General features: G+C 55.9%; 1 protein-coding gene across 2 annotated transcripts; it reads right to left on the minus strand.

Annotated features, from left to right (window-relative positions):
* Nucleotides 1-5,373: 5,373 nt before the first annotated feature.
* On the minus strand, nucleotides 5,374-14,195 carry ARRB2 (arrestin beta 2). Of its 2 annotated transcripts, XM_041773140.1 has the most exons (16): nucleotides 14,043-14,195; nucleotides 11,097-11,127; nucleotides 10,419-10,479; nucleotides 10,262-10,306; nucleotides 9,850-10,046; nucleotides 9,527-9,586; nucleotides 9,114-9,181; nucleotides 8,833-8,968; nucleotides 8,579-8,663; nucleotides 8,325-8,397; nucleotides 7,925-8,062; nucleotides 7,017-7,100; nucleotides 6,853-6,932; nucleotides 6,691-6,745; nucleotides 6,305-6,411; nucleotides 5,374-5,600 (listed from the first exon to the last, which is right to left on the minus strand). In XM_041773140.1, the coding sequence occupies exons 1-15, from the start codon at nucleotides 14,063-14,065 to the stop codon at nucleotides 6,318-6,320; spliced, it is 1,230 nt and encodes a 409-aa protein (XP_041629074.1). In that variant the 5' UTR covers nucleotides 14,066-14,195; the 3' UTR covers nucleotides 5,374-5,600; nucleotides 6,305-6,317. The 2 variants fall into 2 exon arrangements, with proteins under 2 accessions (XP_041629074.1, XP_041629073.1); XM_041773139.1 differs by lacking the exon at nucleotides 5,374-5,600 and having other exon boundaries at nucleotides 5,937-6,411; nucleotides 14,043-14,194.
* Between the last annotated feature and the right edge of the window lie 2,098 nt (nucleotides 14,196-16,293).

The raw sequence follows: 16,293 nt of genomic DNA on the forward strand, positions 1-16,293 counted from the left end.
CCCATCAAATACTGGAGGGTTTTTTTTGTTGTTGTTGTTGAAGGTGGAAAACAGGGCCTTTGGCATGGAAGGCCCTCCCCACCTGCCCCTGCCTCACTGGGCACAGTTGTATTGAAAACAGAGATTAGGGGTACCTGGCTGGCCCAGTCAGAAGGGCATGTGACTCTTGATCTCCGGGTAGTGAGTTCAAGCCCCATGTTGGGTGTAGAGATTACTTAAATTAATTAAAAAAAAAAAAAAAAGCTTAGAACTAAAACGAGAAAATAGGGATTAAATGAAAGTTTATTTACTAAGTTGTTCTAATCTGGAATTCTATATCCCAGTGCTGCTAGGATGAAGGCTAAAAATGCAACGATTCAATAACATAGAACTTAATTTTTTTTCCCCAAAAAACAGCCCAGCGTGGGTAGTTCAGCATGTTCCACAGGTCATACGAAGATCAAGGCTAAAAGTGCAGCTTTGCCAGCCTGTAGGGTCTTGTACTCAAGAGTGTAGTCTGCAGGCCAGCAGCATTGACATTACCTAGAAGCTCACTAGAACTACAGAGTCGCAAGCCCCAAGCACATCTTCTTAATCAGTATCTGTGTTTGAAGATCCTCAGGTGATCTGTCTGCACAGTGAAATCTGAAGACCGCTGCTCTGGGGCAGTGCTGTCCGTCCTGTCAAAACTGGGTTGCTACCATCCCTGGGTCAGAGGCAGGCGGCGGCAAGGACGAAGAGGAAATGTGGAAGAGGCTCACCTGGCTCAGGTGACCAGGAAGTGGCCCAGATAATTTCTTTTTTTTTTTTTTTTTTAAGATTTTATTTATTTATTCATGAGAGACACAGAAGAGAGAGGCAGAGATGTAGGCAGAGGGAGAAGCAGGCTCCAAGCAGGAAGCCTGATGTGGGACTTGATCCTGAGACTGCAAGATCACACCCTGAGCCAAAGGCAGGTGCTCAACCACTGAGCCACCCAGGTGTCCCCCAGATAATTTCTATTCTCATTCCATGGAAGGAAACAGTCATATGGTCTCACACAACTTTGGGGTTCCAGGAAACCCAGTCTTTACCTAGGTGGCCAGCTCCTGGTCTTGTGCTGTGGAAGAAGAGATTTTAGGGGAGACGTGGACTCTCACAACAGCTAAGATGGAGGTGGAATAAAGACATTTTGATACGTACAGAGGCCTCAGATTTCTCTCTCAAGTTCCCTTTCTCAGGAGGTTACTAGGAGTAGACCTAGAAGAGGAAGATGTAGGATCCAGAATCTGAGTCAGGCCTTCAACACTGCAAGGGGCGAATGAGAGAACACCGGGTGAAGGCCGCGCCAGTGTGGCAGGCAGGAGGAGCACCCAGTTCAGAATGGGGTGGTTCTAGAAGGCTTCTGGAGAAATTGCTTCACAGAGACGTAAGTGATGAACATCTGTTTCGTTTTGAGGGTATAGAGAGGATATATAGACTTTCAGAGAAGAGTACAGGGCAGAATTAGTGAGCAACTCAGGGAATAAGCAGATTCCTAAAATGACAGCTATTCAGGGAAGATGGCCTTGTGCAAGAGGTCATCCACATACCGCGTGACAACTGGATATGTCATGTGTAGGCAGCAAAGTGCAAATATTGAATATTGACCTCACCCCCATTGATACAACTTTCTTGGGAGCATGGGATGCTGGGGCAGGATGGTGCATGTTCCACTGTGGCGGAGAGGGGCAGAAGGGACTCAGTCTTCAGCTTGAATGGTGGGGCGCTGGGGATGCTTAGAACAAAAATCTGGAACATCATTGTTCAGGGGCATGGAGGTAAATACCAGAAGAAGCATCCGAAGGAGGTGAAAATGGTTGCCTCTACGGAGAAGTGAGCTGGAGAGGGATAGACTATAGGCCTTGTGACTGTACCTGGCTCCTTCAACTCTGTGCGTAGACAACTCTGAAATGGTGAAACGGTGGAGAAGAAATGGATAGAGATTTACTTCATGAGGAAGAGGCCAGAGAGTGGAGGAGTGTCTTCTGTTTGGTTTCCTTCCTTCCTTGGACAGAAGAGACTTGTGTGGGTTTCACATGCTGTGGAGGAAGAACCAGTAGAGAGAAGGAGGTAGAGGTCAAAGTCGGGGGCGTGGTTTGATGAATTGAGGTCTCAGAGGAGGTAGGAGGGGAGAGGTCTGAGCCGAGGTGGAGGAGGGAGCTCTGAACAGGAGAAGGCGGCTTGGCCTTGGTTGTAGAGAACCCAGATCCATGCAGGTGTTTGTACATCACCATCCCTGGCAGCCTGATCTCTGTGAGGCTCAGAAGTCACCGTGAGTGTGAGGAAGGTTGGGAATATGTAGTGAGGGAGGTGACCAGGAGCCTAGGGAGGGACAGAGGCTCATTGGGGAATCAAGGGCCCAGCTGACTGTATGTTGGCAGTGGCCCCAAACGCGTCCCCAAGCGCCCAGCACGGGGTTGGCACCTCAGATGTATCAAGAAGTATTTCTTGAGTGAACTAATGTGTGCTATGTGCAGTTGCATTCTGTGATTTTAGTCTGGCGGCACTCGCTAGCCCTGTGCTGGAGTGGCGTGGGCTGGGGGCGGTGGGACGGAGCCTGGGCTGGGGGTTGACAGCAGGTGTTTGTCAGGAGGAGCAGTTGAGCTAGCGGATGGGGTTGCATTGGGTAGGGCCGGCTCCAAGTTCAGTCTGGAAGGAAAAAGAAGCGCCAGATTGCGAGGGAACAGAAGGGCCAAGAGCTTGGAGAAAAGAAATACCCCAAGAAGCCGTTAAAAGAGTGATTTTGATTGTCTACCTTAAAACTTAAAAAGTGAATTATGAAAAATATCAGGAGCAGAGGCACCTGGGTCGATTAAGCGTCTCCCTTTGGCCCAGGTCATGATCCAGGGGTCTTGGAATCAAGTCCTGCATTGGACTCCCTGCTCAGTGGGGAGCCTGCTCCTCCCTCTGCTCTTCCCCCCACTTGTGCATCCTCTCTCAAATAAATAAAATCTTAAAAAAAAACTTTGAAAAAAGTGACTGTGATTGTGTACCTTAAAGTTTAAAAAGTGAATTATTAAAAATATCAGAAACGGGGCACCTGGGTCGGTTAAGCATCTGCCTTCAGCTCAGGTGATGATCCCCGGGTCCTGGGATCAAGTCCTACGTCAGGCTCCCTGTTTAGTGGGGATCTGCTTCTCCCTCTCCCTCTACCCTCCCCCTGCTTGTGTGCTCACTCTCTCTTTCAAATAAATAAATAGTCTTTAAAAAAATATCAAGAGCAAAATGCTTTGCAACTAGAGGTGATGGCTTAGCAACATTGTGGACGTATTAAATGCCATTAAACTACTAAACTGTACAGTTTAAAATGGTTAATTTTATGTTATGTGAATTTTACCTCCATATTAAACCAAAAAAAAAAAGCACCCAAAAATATGAACCTAGAAACAAATTCAAAAGACAATGACAAACCAGGAAAAATATTTGCAAAATATATGACAAAGAGCTCATTTCTTTAGTGTATAAAGAGCCCTGAGAGTACATTTAAAAAAAAGGTACCCCGATAAATCAGGTTTTTTTTAAAGATTTATTTATTAAAAAAAAACAAAAAAGAAAAACAAAAAAAATTATTTATTCATGAGAGACACACAGAGAGAGGCAGAGACTCAGACAGAGGGAGAAGCAGGCTCCCTGTGGGGAGCCCGATGTGGGACTCAATCCCAGGACCCCAGGATCATGATCTGAGCCAAAGGCACGATCTTAGCCAAAGTGCTCAACCACTGAGCCACCCAGGTGTCCCTCCTTTTTTCTTTTTTTTTTGATAAATCAAGTTTTATTTTCACTTATAATCAAATGCAAATTAAAACTCAGATGATACCATATTTCACCTACTTGATTGGCAGGATCCTAAAGATTCTGTCTCACTGTCTGACCCAGCAAGTCTGCTTGTAAGAGCTTGTCCTATAGACCCAGCTCACGTGTGCAAAAAAGACCTATCTTGGGGGATCCTTATTGTACTGGTGCCTGCATTCATGGAAGAGCGGACCTCCTTCACTTCGTGTGTGTCGGCAGGAGACTAGTAAAAATAAATGACATCCAGGGACCCCTGGGTGGCTCAGCGGGTGAGCATCTGCCTTTGGCTCAGGGCATGACCCCAGGGTCCTGGGATCGAGTCCCTCATCGGGCTCCCCACAGGGAGCCTGCTTCTCCCTCTGTCTGTGTCTCTGCATCTCTCTCTCTGCGTCTCTCATGAATAAATAAATAAAATCTTTATTTTTTTTAAATTTTTATTTATTTATGATAGGAACACAGTGAGAGAGAGAGGCAGAGACACAGGCAGAGGGAGAAGCAGGCTCCATGCACCGGGAGCCTGACGTGGGATTCGATCCCGGCTCTCCAGGATCGCATCCTGGGCCAAAGGCAGGCGCCAAACCGCTGCGCCACCCAGGGATCCCAATAAAATCTTTAAAACAAACAATATCTTTGGGAGACTACTCCAGGGACTGCTGATAGTGGTTGCCTCTGGGAATGACAAATGGGAGGCAGGAGGGAGCCTTCTTTTCACTGTTTATTGTAGCAGTTTGGATTTCTTTCTTCATGCCCTGTGCATGTTTGACCTTCATAAAAACGTTAAAAGCATAAAAAGCTAAAAAAAAAAAAGACATTGTTTCTCAAGTTGTGTGCTAATTTGAGGTGCAGACTGGTGGATTTTCCTGACCCTGGGGGATCGGAAGGAGGTAGAGCTTGGGCTGTGCATCTTTATGGTGTCTCCCTGAGGGTTCACCCAAAGCAGTGCTGAGCTCCAGGGGCTGGGAGTGCAGAGGTCAGGGAGCAGGCTCATGGGAATTACTGCAATGCTGGCAGTGCCCAGAATGTTCCAACCTGTGCCCGTCTCCCGGTTCTCTGTGCAAAGGGTGCTCCCTCCCTCTGGGGAGATCCTTCCCAAACCCCAGGCTTGGTCAGAGCTCTCCAGTAGGTCGTGCATTCTCATTGCTCCTGCATGTCCCCTCTGGAGCATGGATCCTGTAATTAAGTCACTAGAGAAAGGTGGTGAATGGTGGCTTTGGTCACCACCACATATCCCTCTGCTGCGCCTGGCACATCACAGGGACTCGGCAGCGAGGCTGTTGGCAGAGTGGCTGAATGAGCCTTACGAGAATCAGGAGAGAAAGGCTGGAAGGTGGGAGAGGGGGTGGGTTGGGGGGGTGAGCAGGGCAGTGGGGTGTCGCTCACCCCCTTGGCCCAGCCTGGGGTTTTGGGAGTGCCTGAGGAATGTCAGGGGAGGGTGGTAGGGTGTTGCTTCTGGGACTTGCTCTCAGTGGTGTGACTCCCCGGGGCTGCCCAGAGCCTGGGCTGCTGCTGTGTTTTTTTTTTTTTTTTTTTTTTTTTACTATTTCATTTATTTAAGAGAGAAGGAGAGCAGGAGAGCACAAGTGCTGAAGAGGGAGAAGCAGGCTGCCCATCCAGTGGGGAGCCCGATGTGATCCCAGGACCCTGGCTCATGACCTGAGCCAACGGCAGCTGTTTCACAGACTGAGCGCCCCCAGGTGCCCCAAGCCTTGGCTTCCATGGCAGAAACGATGACACCAGGCCCCACAGGATGTCACGCGGGTTCCATCCAGTAAGCCCTGGGATCGGGTGGCCGCAGCATCCATAAGGCACTGTGGACACAGGTACACAGCCATGGCAGGTCACCACCGGGTCGCATGTGTCTGCCCTGCCCAGCTCCCAGGGACAGTGCTGTGCCTTCCTGTTTCCCCTGCAAACGCACACGGGGACGTGGTGGCTTTAGCAGGCCACACCCTGGAGCGTGGACAGGGCGAACTCCATTTCCGGGTTCCCCTAGACCACACAGACAGCCCGTGCGTTGGGATACCAACGGCCAGCCTATGGGCCCGGTGGCCCAGTGTCCTTCCCCCTGCCGGGCCCTCAGCCCCAAGGGAATAGCCGCAGATGAGCAACTGTCCGCTCCTCAAGCATCGCACAGGAGACATGGATGCGCGTGCCTATTCCAAGGTTTATTTTCTTCTTTATGCTCAGAAACAAAGAAGTGGCCTTGCCCCCCCAGAAGGGTGTCCTCTGGAAGGGAAGGGAAGCTGTTGCTGTGACGGTGCACGTGGGGCTTCCTTCTCCCCACCTTCCCTCCTGTCTCTTTCGCAGCCCCCTCCACAAACATAGGTGTGAACACAGCCTGCCACCCACTGGGGGGGGGGTTGGTTAGTTGGGGAGGCACAGCTGGAGTTGAAAAAGTAATGCCCACGTTCCACGGAGGTGGGTCCAGTGCATGTCTGGGGGCGGCTGGGGGGTGGGGAGGCTGCCGCGTGGAGGGAGGGCAGAGGCGGGGACCCCCCTCTCCCAGCAGCACCTGAGCCCTCCTCCTAGCAGAACTGGTCCTCGTAGTCCTCATCCTTCATCCCCTTCAGCCGAAGCCGGGCAAAGTCCTCGAACACGATATCATCGTCTGTGGCGTAGCTTGACATTGGGCGGACAGGAGGGAATAAGTGAGGGCTCCAGAACCCCTCTGGGCGCCCTGCGCCCCTCCCGGAGCCAGGGTGGGTCAGCAGCCTGGCTGAGTGCGGGGGCAAGAAGGGACAGGACAAGCAGCCTCCTGAGGGATGCTAATGGTCTGGATCTGGTGCCCCGGGGCGGGGGGGGGTGGGGAGAGGGGGGTGAGGGCAGGTGTGAGGGCTGAGGGGAGTCCATGTCCAGAGCTCAAAGGTCACAAAGCGTGTGTGGGGGGGAGTCTCTTACTTGGTATCAAATTCAATGAGGTTGGTGTCCACAGGGGCATCTGTGTCAGGAGCAGCTGAGGTGAGGAGAGAGAAGGGGTGGGTGGGTGCTGGAAGGACCAGCTGTGCTCCCCCAGCTGGGGGGATGCTCCTCTGGCTGGGGGTGGGGGGGCGCCGTGCTTACCTGTCTGGGGCCTGGGGAGGGTGATGTGGTCGTGGGGCTTGGGGTGCATAAGGACAAACGGCAGCTCCACAGAGACATCCCTGGGGGGGGATAGCATGAAGGGCCAACACTCCCACGCCCCGGGCAGGCCACCACACCCCCCACAGTTCCCCCACCACACTTACCCGCCGCGAGACACCACCAGCTTCACCTTGACCCTGTAGGACACCAGGATACCCAGCACCTCCTTGTTGGCCCCCTCCTTCACACTGCAATCAGGGGAGGAGCTAGACCGCAGCCCACTGCCTGTACCCTCACCCACCCTTGAGGGCTCCTGCCAGGTTCTGGGTGGCTGACCCTTGACCCCCGACCCCCAACCCCAGTGCTCCAGCCAGCAGCGCAGACTATGCTGTTCTCCCGGCCGAGCACCCCAGTGCACCCCTCTCCGCAGGACCAGCTTGTGGCTTCTCATGTCTCATAAAAGCAGACATCCTTGTGACCCCAGGGCCCTGCACCGTCTTGCTTTCAACTCCCCCAGCCACACCCCCTGCTGCTTCCTGGAGGTTGGGCCTCCGCGTGGGCCTCGGGCCTGCTGTATGCACTCTACTGTGTGCACTGTGCATGATGGCGCCGGTGGGGGTGGGGGGGGGCCCAGGCCTGACACTCCTGCCCACACAGGCACACTGGCACCATGCCTCCTCCACTTGGCTGGGCCTGGGCCACCTCTAAGTCTCTGTGCTTGCAGATCCCTCTGCCCACAACGAGCTTTCCTTGTGTCCACGTGACCTACTTACTCTGGGTCCCCACTCAGAATTCATGCCTCCCCCAGCCACTTTATTTACAGTGGCTGCACCCTTCCCGCTCCCTGCCCCCTACTATCTCCCATCTCTAACCTGCTGCTTCTCAGCACTTGTCCCTTATCTGTCTTCCCTGCCTAGAAGCTCCACCTGCTCTGTTCCCCGATCAAGCCCCGGCACCCAGGACACAGCCTGACACGCAGCCGGCCCTGAAGGGGCATGTGTGCCCTAGGCTGCAGGGGGGGGAACGCCCCAAACCCCACCCACACCCCTGCCCCCACCCAGCCTGGTCTCACATGGTGCTGGAGGCCAAGTTGGTGTCTTCATGCTTGAGCTTCCCGTCCAGGGCAAGACCGCGCTTCTCCCGGTTGTCACTGAGCAGCGGGGTGATGGTGTACACCTTGCAGAACGTGGAACTGGGTGACACCTGGTCACTGGGGGGTGGGGGCAAGAGAACGGGGCTCTGGGAGGGGCCAGATGCCCACCCCCAGCGGCTTCTCCACTACCACCCACCCTTTTGTGTTTGGGCTGCAGGTATGAGGAGTAGGATGTGCTCAGAGCCACCTGCTGATGGAGAAAATGCCCTTCCTTGTAGGTAGAGTGGGTTCATTCCATCCTCACCCCATCACCCCATCACCCCCCACCCCTGCCTATGGTCCTGCCCTAAGGTGGGGCCCTGGCCATCCTGCTACTCACTCTTGTTCGATCTGAGCCACAGGACACTTATACTGGGCAGTGCTGAAGAGGCAGATGTCAGCGTACTGTCTCACTGTAGGGTGAGGGGGTGGTGAAGCAGCCGTGCAGGAAGCTCAGGCTGCTGCCCCACTGGGACACCCCCCCCACCCCGGGCTGCATCTTATTCTGGGGTGTGTCTCTGGGGCCAACATGACCAGGAGCCGCATGGGCACCCCCAAAACCCCCCTCAATTCCCCTTCTGTCACCCCGCTTACCGGAGACTTTGATTTTCTTGATGGTCTTGGTGGAGTTGTTGGTGACGTGGACGTTGACGTTGAGGGGCTCCCCGTGGTAGTACAGCTTTTGAGGGGAGGGGTCCAATTAGTGCTGTCTGCTGGCACCAGCCTCATGATCAGCATTCCTCCCGCCTGCCCCACACACAGACACCCAGGGTCCTGGCAGCCAGCTTCAGGCCTCGGCCAGGGGGCTGTGCGCGCTGCAGCACTTGTGCCACCCTCCTGCACCCCACCTCTTTGTCCAGGGAAGCCTCTAGATGCAGGGACCGGTCAGACATGAGGAAGTGGCGTGTGGTTTCTGCTGATGGCTGGGGGCCGGGTTTCTCCGGGGCAAATTGCACCTTTCGGATCACCAGCCGCACAGAGTTCCTGGGGGTGGGGAGGAGGGGAGGGAGGGGCCAGTCCTTAGATACCCAGACCCCCACTGCTGGTCTGATGGAGGGGCAGGGGTGCCTGGGGCTCCGGGGAGCGGGGAGGGAAGGGTCAGACCACAGGGGAGCTCACATCCCCTCACCTTTTGTGGCTTTTCTCTTCTAGAGATTTGGCACAGAAGGCTCGGATCTCAAAGTCTACTCCACAGGCCTGGGAGGGAGAAAAGGTCACATCTTACACAAGGCTCCTGACACCACCACACCCTTCCTTCCCTCTTCCCTCGCCTTGGCCTCCGGGGTGGGGGTGGGGGACTCTTGCCCCATTGCAGTCTGGTGTGAGGCACACAGGGCTGGGGGCTCCGTCCTCTGCCCCTGCCCCCGACACCCAGTCTACTGGGCAGGGCACTGTTCCTGTCTGTGCAAGGTCACCCCCGGCCCCGGGGTCCAGGATCCCCTGTCCTGCCCAGGCTGCTTCCCAACAGCCCCCTCCTGGGGCACCCCCAGCTCCCGCTGGGCCCTGTGCTGTCCCGAGCCCTCAGAGCCATCCCTGCCCTACCTTCCCCGTGTCCTCTGGGCCTGGCTGCAGGGTGACAGAGCAGGGCAGGTTCTGGGGTATCTGTGGCAGAGGCAAGGGGAGGCTTCAGTTCTTCCCAAGAGCCCCCCCACCAAAATTTCTCCCAATCCCAACTAAGAGTCTGGAAAAGGAGGCGGGGGGTGGGGTGGGAGAGGAAGAAGGAAGGGGGGACCCCAGGGAGGATGCAGAGACAAGGGTGCTGGGTGACCCTGAAGTGACAGGGCAGGTCCTCACTGTGACAGGTGCCCACCCCCCAAGCTCAGCCCTAGACCCCTTGCCCTGCACAGGGTGAGGGGCATCCTCACTGTGAAGAAAAATGGGTGGGCATGCTGGCCCAGCTTCCTCAGCAGCCGGTCCTGCAGGCGAGTGGGGGGCTGGGGTGGGTTGGGCCCAGGGGGGAAGGCCTGGTAGGTGGCAATGTACAGGTCTTTGCGGAAGGACAGGCCCAGCACATCCAGGTCCTCGCGGCCATAGCGGAAGGCGCAGGTGAGGGTCACAAACACTAAGAGGGAGGGCAAGGGGGGGGCGGTCAGGACCCCTAGCCCCAGCCCCCCGGCCCCTAGCAGCATCAAAGCCTAAACCCACTTCCCCTTCTGTCCCTGCCCTCCGTGTCCCTGGGGTCGGCTCTCCATGTCTGGGATTGGCCCTCCATGTTCCCTGGGTCGTGTCAGTGCCAGCCCACCCCACCTCCCCAGGCCCCCTCCACCTGGCCAGTACCTTTGCGATCCTTCAAGTAGTCTGGGTCCACGAGCACCACGCCATCTGGGAGGGGGACACATGAGTTCGTTTCCTGCCAGGGCCTCCCCACCATCCCTGGGCCCAGGAGCCTCTCCCCCTCCCAGGGCACCTGCTGCTGCTTTCTGGGCACACTTACCCACAGGATCTACTTTGTCCAGGTGATCCACAAAGTCCCGCTTGCCCAAGTACACAGTGAGCTAAGGGTACAGAGGGGCACAGGGAAGATAGGGTGGGAGGTTGGGGGGCATCAGAGCCCTTCAGGGTGCCCGCCCTGCCCCTAGTCCTTCCAGGCTGAAGTATCCTTGGGGTCTCCTCCCAGTGGGCTCAGAAGGGCAGAATAGTGGAGTTTCCCAGGGTCCCCAACCTTGAAGCTCTTCACACCTCTGCCCATAAGTCAGGCAAGTGTGAAGTGTGTATGAGTGGTGGGGCGGGGTAGTGGTGGGACAGGCCACAGGCAGGTCAGCTAGAGAGTAGGGTATGGCCTTGCTGGCTCCCCTCCAGGGGCTCTGGGAGACGCAGGCCATAGCCTGGGGAGCTGCTGACCCTTCCCAGCCCTGGGAAAGCTGGCTCCTCAGAGGGGTACAGCCTAGGGCTCCTGGCTCCTCCTCCTGCATCTTGCTGAGGGACACAGACCTTCCCCACCCAGCCCCGTGGCTGGCTCAGGTTGAGCAGCCTTTGTGGCAAGGGGCTTCAGGAGGGAAGGAAGTCAGCTCTTAGCTGTCACAGGAAGTGGGGAGCCAGGGGTTGGGGATTGGCTAGGGGCAGGCTGGGCCTTGCAGGGGCCCAGAGAGGAAAAGCAGCCTGGGAGACTCACCTTGCAGTTAGGGCTTGACTTCTTGAAGACCCTAACAAAACAGAAAGGGAAACCCCACTGCGTCCCTCAGACTCGGCAGGGACCCCCACACCGGGGACCCCCGTGCTGCCCTGAATGGCAGGGCTCACCCAGGGTTCTGTCTGTAGCCTGTGGGGCCTTGCCAGCCCTACCCCTCCCACTTCTTCCCAGAGGAAGGACACCACAGGTCCTCAATATTCCCAACACAGCAAGGGCACCCCTGCCCCCTGGCCCCGTTCCACCCTTACTAGCTCCCTTCCTCCTACAGCAATGGCAGGAACCACCCAGGCTCTTCTCTTCTCAGAGTGCAACCCCCCTCCCCACCCCGCCCAGGGGGCCTGAATGGGCAGGTTGTAGGAGTGTCTGTCTCAGACCTGGCCCTGCTTCCTTCTTCTCTGGTCTCCAGCTCCAAAGACGGTCTCCAGCTCCAAAGATGGCTGGAGTACCCAGAAGGGCAATGGCACTGCTTTTGCCCCTAAAATGGTTTCTACTTGTAGGCACCACTTACATGTGACTCCATTAACCTCCAACTGTCCCCATCCCTGATCCCAGTGGCCTCAGAGCCTCCTTGTCTTTGAAGGCTGAGCTCAGATATCACCTCCTTTAGAAAGCAAATCCAGCCTGGACCCTGGTTACTCCTTTTTTGGGGGGAGGAAGGGGTGTTCCTGTTAAACTGCCTCGTGTTTTCCTGGTGGTGTGACAGCATGCACAGGCTGTGAGCTGTGGATCATCTGAACATCTGCCTCACTAGGTAGACGATGTTTCATTGGAAGCTTTATTCAGTTAAGCACCCCCAGCACGCTGCCTGGGGGCGGGCTGCCACTGACACTGACATGCAACCAGACGATAGAGATGATGACATTGGCTGGCATTTGTTGGGTGAATGCCCCGTGCTCAGCACTGTTTCAAGAGCTTTGTGTGTATTATCTCATTTAATATCCTTAGCGACCCAATGACAGAGGTCCCAATGTTCCTAGTTTCCAGGTGAGGGAACCAAGGCATGGAGGACTGAAGGATTGAGCCTAAGACCCCAGAGGGTGTAAATGGTGGGACTCAGATGACCAGAGGCAATGTGGCTCTGAGCCCATGCTCTTTATCGCTAAAACTTCATATTCTCCTGTCTCTGCAATCGGCATTAAACTTGTTTAATTGCCAGAGCTCCCTGCCCCCACTCCCTGCCCCAACACCCAGCCCTGGAGCTGAAACAATCTTAGCTTGGGCTCTACCCACTGCTGAGAGGGTAGGCAAGTGTCTGGCGACCCCTATGTTCTGGCCACCTGCAGGTCGGACCTTCCCCATCCCAATCCGCTATACCTCAGTGGCCATCACTGGGCAGAGTCCTCGGATAGTAGACAGTGAGGTCCTGCCAACTAGGCCATCCTTCCTCCAGCACCCCCCCACTGCTCCCCACCAGTTCTGCTCTAACAACCTCACTTGCTGCTTCTTCCCAGAAGGCCAGGCTGTCCAAAGGTCATGAGGCAAAGGGTATGGGGGTCCCCAGGTATCCCGACCTAATGAAGCAGAGTAAACGTTGGTAATGATGGCAGCTACAATGAGCACCACCTTTTGTCCCAAGCTGGGGGCGGACAGCTATGGCTTCATCCAGCTCTCTTTCCCTGTTGCTTCTAGTTTTCCTTTTTTCCCAGGGTTTCTCCTATTAGGAAGAAAGCCACTGGACTATAGTTTTGGGGTAACTGCCCCGGAGCAGCTGCAGGGTGACCTGCCCTTAGCCTCAGCTGGCCAAGGAGGCAGAGTGTGGGGGTGCCCAGAGGTGCCTAGTGAGGGGGCTGGAAGCAGCAGACGTTCTCTCCATTTCCTGTGGCCCAGAATTAGATGGGGGTGGCAGGAATTATGCCAAGTCAGCAGTACCCCTCTGGTCCATCCATCCTCCTCCCTGAACCACATAACGGAAATTGGGGGCCTCCCTCAACTCAGCAACTTCCCCTTTCTTGGGGGTGTTATAAGCCCTAATCCAGGCCAGCAGTCCTGCCTCTGATCATCTCTTTCTGATATGACTCGACTTGAGGCTCAGAAACCTGGGTTCTCCTATTCTATGGGTGGGGAGCGGGGGGGGGGGGGTGATAGGATAATGTTTTGCAGAAAAAGAGGCGTCTGGGGACCAGGGCCCAGTTCCTGATCCCTTCTGGATAGAGGCATAGTGCCCCAATCTTTTCCTCCTTTGCTCCTGCTCCCCAGGGACTCAGGCATTCACCCACTATCCCCCTGGGGGTGTTGGCCCACAACAGGAAGTGGATTTTGCTAGAGACCAAAAAAGAGAACTCAGGGTATCAGTGGAAGGAAGGAGCCTCGATTGCACAGAAAACATCCGGGGAGTGGATGGCGTGCCCAGGGCAGATACTGTCTCCCCTCACCTCGGGGAAGAGGGGTAAGGCCCCGAATGGAGGTGGGGGATCGTCATGCACTCTGCTCCCCCAAGATGAAGCTGTTGCTCCTAGCAACCTGGGGGAAGGCAGAAGTTTGGAAGCAGAGCCACCTGGCCCTTGGGACAGCCCGACCGCCTGTGGGGTATTGGCCAGGAGGCTCTCCGGCAGCTCGGCACGAGTCTAGGGGGGGATCCCCTCCCAGCATCCAGCCTTCCCATACCCGACCCCTCGGGGCGGCCACCTGCTCCTCCTTCCTCCGCCCCTGCATCGCAGCCTACACCGGAGAACCCGGTCATCCGGCCCCCACATCCCTGCGGGAACCCAGACGCCGCTTTCCTGCTCCCCTCCAGCCCTCGCCGTCTGCAAGGGCCCCACATGCGTCCTCCTCATTATCCTCGAGGACCGACGCGCGCGGCCCCAGATGGCTGTCCCCCCGGGGACCCGGCCCCCCGGTCCTCTCCCCCGGTGTCCTCGTCCCAGGACCGCCCCGGCCCCCGCCCCGCGCCGCCGCCCACGTCCCGCCGCGGGGCCCCACCTCCCTTACCTGGTGCCCGGTTTCTCCCCCATGGTGCGCGCGCCCGCCCGGTTCGCGGCTGCTCGCAGCCTCCCCGCCTGCCGCCGGGTGCCTGCTCCTCCCCGCGCCACTGCGCACGCGCGCCCTCCGCGCTCGCTCCCTCCTCCGCCCCTTGAGCCCCCTCCGATCCGGGGGAACCGGGGCCCGATGCGTCAGCCCCGACCGCGCGCGCCGCGCCGACTGGCTCCGCCCCCGTGCCCGCCCCGCCGCGGCCTCGCCCCGCGCTCCCAAGGGGTCCCTCCGGCGCGCGCGGTCCCCGGTGCCCGCTCTGCCCGCCCATCTCTCCGCCCCTCCGCGCCCCCGGCGGGAACCGATTGGGCTTCCCGGAACCGAGGTGCCCGCCCGCCGGGAGGCGAGGGCCCGGTGATTGGCTCCCTGCGGCCAGGGCGCCTCGGGGGTCCCCTCCCCTTTGTTTGCTTTCTCGGAGGCGGTGGGGGCTACGCGGGCAGTGGAAGCGGAGGAAGGAGCCCCGGCGCGGTGTGGGGAGAAGGATGCGGAGATGCACACGTGGGGGAGGAGCCCCAGCTGCGTGATGCTCGCTCCGGCGCGCGCGCCGCTCACCTCAGGGCTCTCAGCCTCTGTCGGCTCCTCCGTCCGCTTCCTTACTGTGGTGTGTCAGCTCCCTCTGCTGTCTGTCCCACATCTGCAGGGTTGCTTGCCTGGGTTCTCTGACTACCCATCTCTTCCATCTGCTCTCATCACAGCCTGCATCCGTCCATGCATGCATGCATGCATCCGTCCATCCATGCATCTGTCCATGCACCTATGCTCCCTTCCATGCATGCATCCGTCCATGTATCCATGCCCATTTCGTGTTAGTCACTGTTCTGGGCAATAGCGACACAGACACGAATTCTCAGGGCCCCTACTTTCTAGGACACTTTGGGAGACACATAAAACAGGTCTTATGATCCCAAGAATACTAAAGTGGAGGTATAACCCAGAAGGCAAAGCAACTACCAGCGCTTAACTGGGGCAAGGGCGCAGTCCAGAAGAGGAGACATTTGAGGACAATATTTCTAAGGGTGGCCAGAGGTTGAGAAAAGGTATTGCAAAGCCAGAGAAAGGCAAGTCGCATCCTCTTCCGAAGAGTTTGTGGGGTTCCACCGCAGGAGAGGTGAGGTGGAGAGGGAGACTGGAACAGGGTGTGAAGGATTCCGCATAGCAGGTGAAGGGACAAGGTCTTCTGCAGAGCAGGATGTGTGGATCCAGTTAAAGAATGGCACGGTGAGATTTCTCCTTCAGGAGGATAATCCTGGGCAATGTGGACGGAGGAGAGAGTGGGGCAAGGCTGTCGAGGCTAAAACTAAAGAGGAGAAGAGAGGCCAGGGGAAGGAGCCATTTCTAGGGCAGAGTGGATGGGATGGGGAGAGGATGATGGGTGCCTGACATTTCTGGACTTAAGGAGCTAAAGTATTTCTCCTTCTTGCACGTCTTTTCCCATCCTCCCCGTCTTTCCCACCCAAATGAACTAACTTCACATTTATCCCCCCACTGTTCCATTTGCCAAAAAATGACAGTCTCTGGGATAATCTTTAACGTTCAAACAGAGGCAGTTCTGTCACCACCTCTTAAGCTCACCCTTCATCCCTTTTAACCTTTTGATCATGCATTTCTTTTAGACTCATGAATCACGATGTCAAAGGGTCATGACCAGAAGGTAATGAGATACACCTTGCTACATATCTAATGTGATTTTGGAACTGAAAGGTAGTGATCTGTGTGGCATGAATGCTATGTGTTAAAAGAAGCTAATATAAAGACAATTTTAGGAAGATGTTGAAGAAGGCTAGAAAGAATGAAAGAGGTACACCAAATACTAGGTGGGAAAAACCATCATTATAAAGATGTCGTTTCAGGCACCTGGGGGCTCAGTTGGTTAAGCATCTGCCTTCGGCTCAGGTCATGATCTCAGAGTCCCGGGATCAAGTCCTACATTGGGCTCCCTAGTCCACTGGGAGCCTGCTTCTCCCTCTCCCTCTGCCTGTTGCTTCCCCTGTGTGCACATTCTCTCTCTCTGTCAAATAAATAAGTAAATAAATAAATAAATAAAATCTTTAAAACAAATTAAGATGTTATTTCTCTGCAAATTGTCTATAATTTTAGCACTATATCAAAGTAGCAATGGGAGGCTGGTCCAAGGTACTAGGTTATCTCAAGTGATAGTTCACAGTTACAGATCGAACTCCTTTCTACTCTTTCCCCCATCCTCACTACTGCA

Source organism: Vulpes lagopus, chromosome 10 (genome assembly GCF_018345385.1).
Source record: "Vulpes lagopus strain Blue_001 chromosome 10, ASM1834538v1, whole genome shotgun sequence".
In the NCBI taxonomy this organism is placed as follows: domain Eukaryota; kingdom Metazoa; phylum Chordata; class Mammalia; order Carnivora; family Canidae; genus Vulpes; species Vulpes lagopus.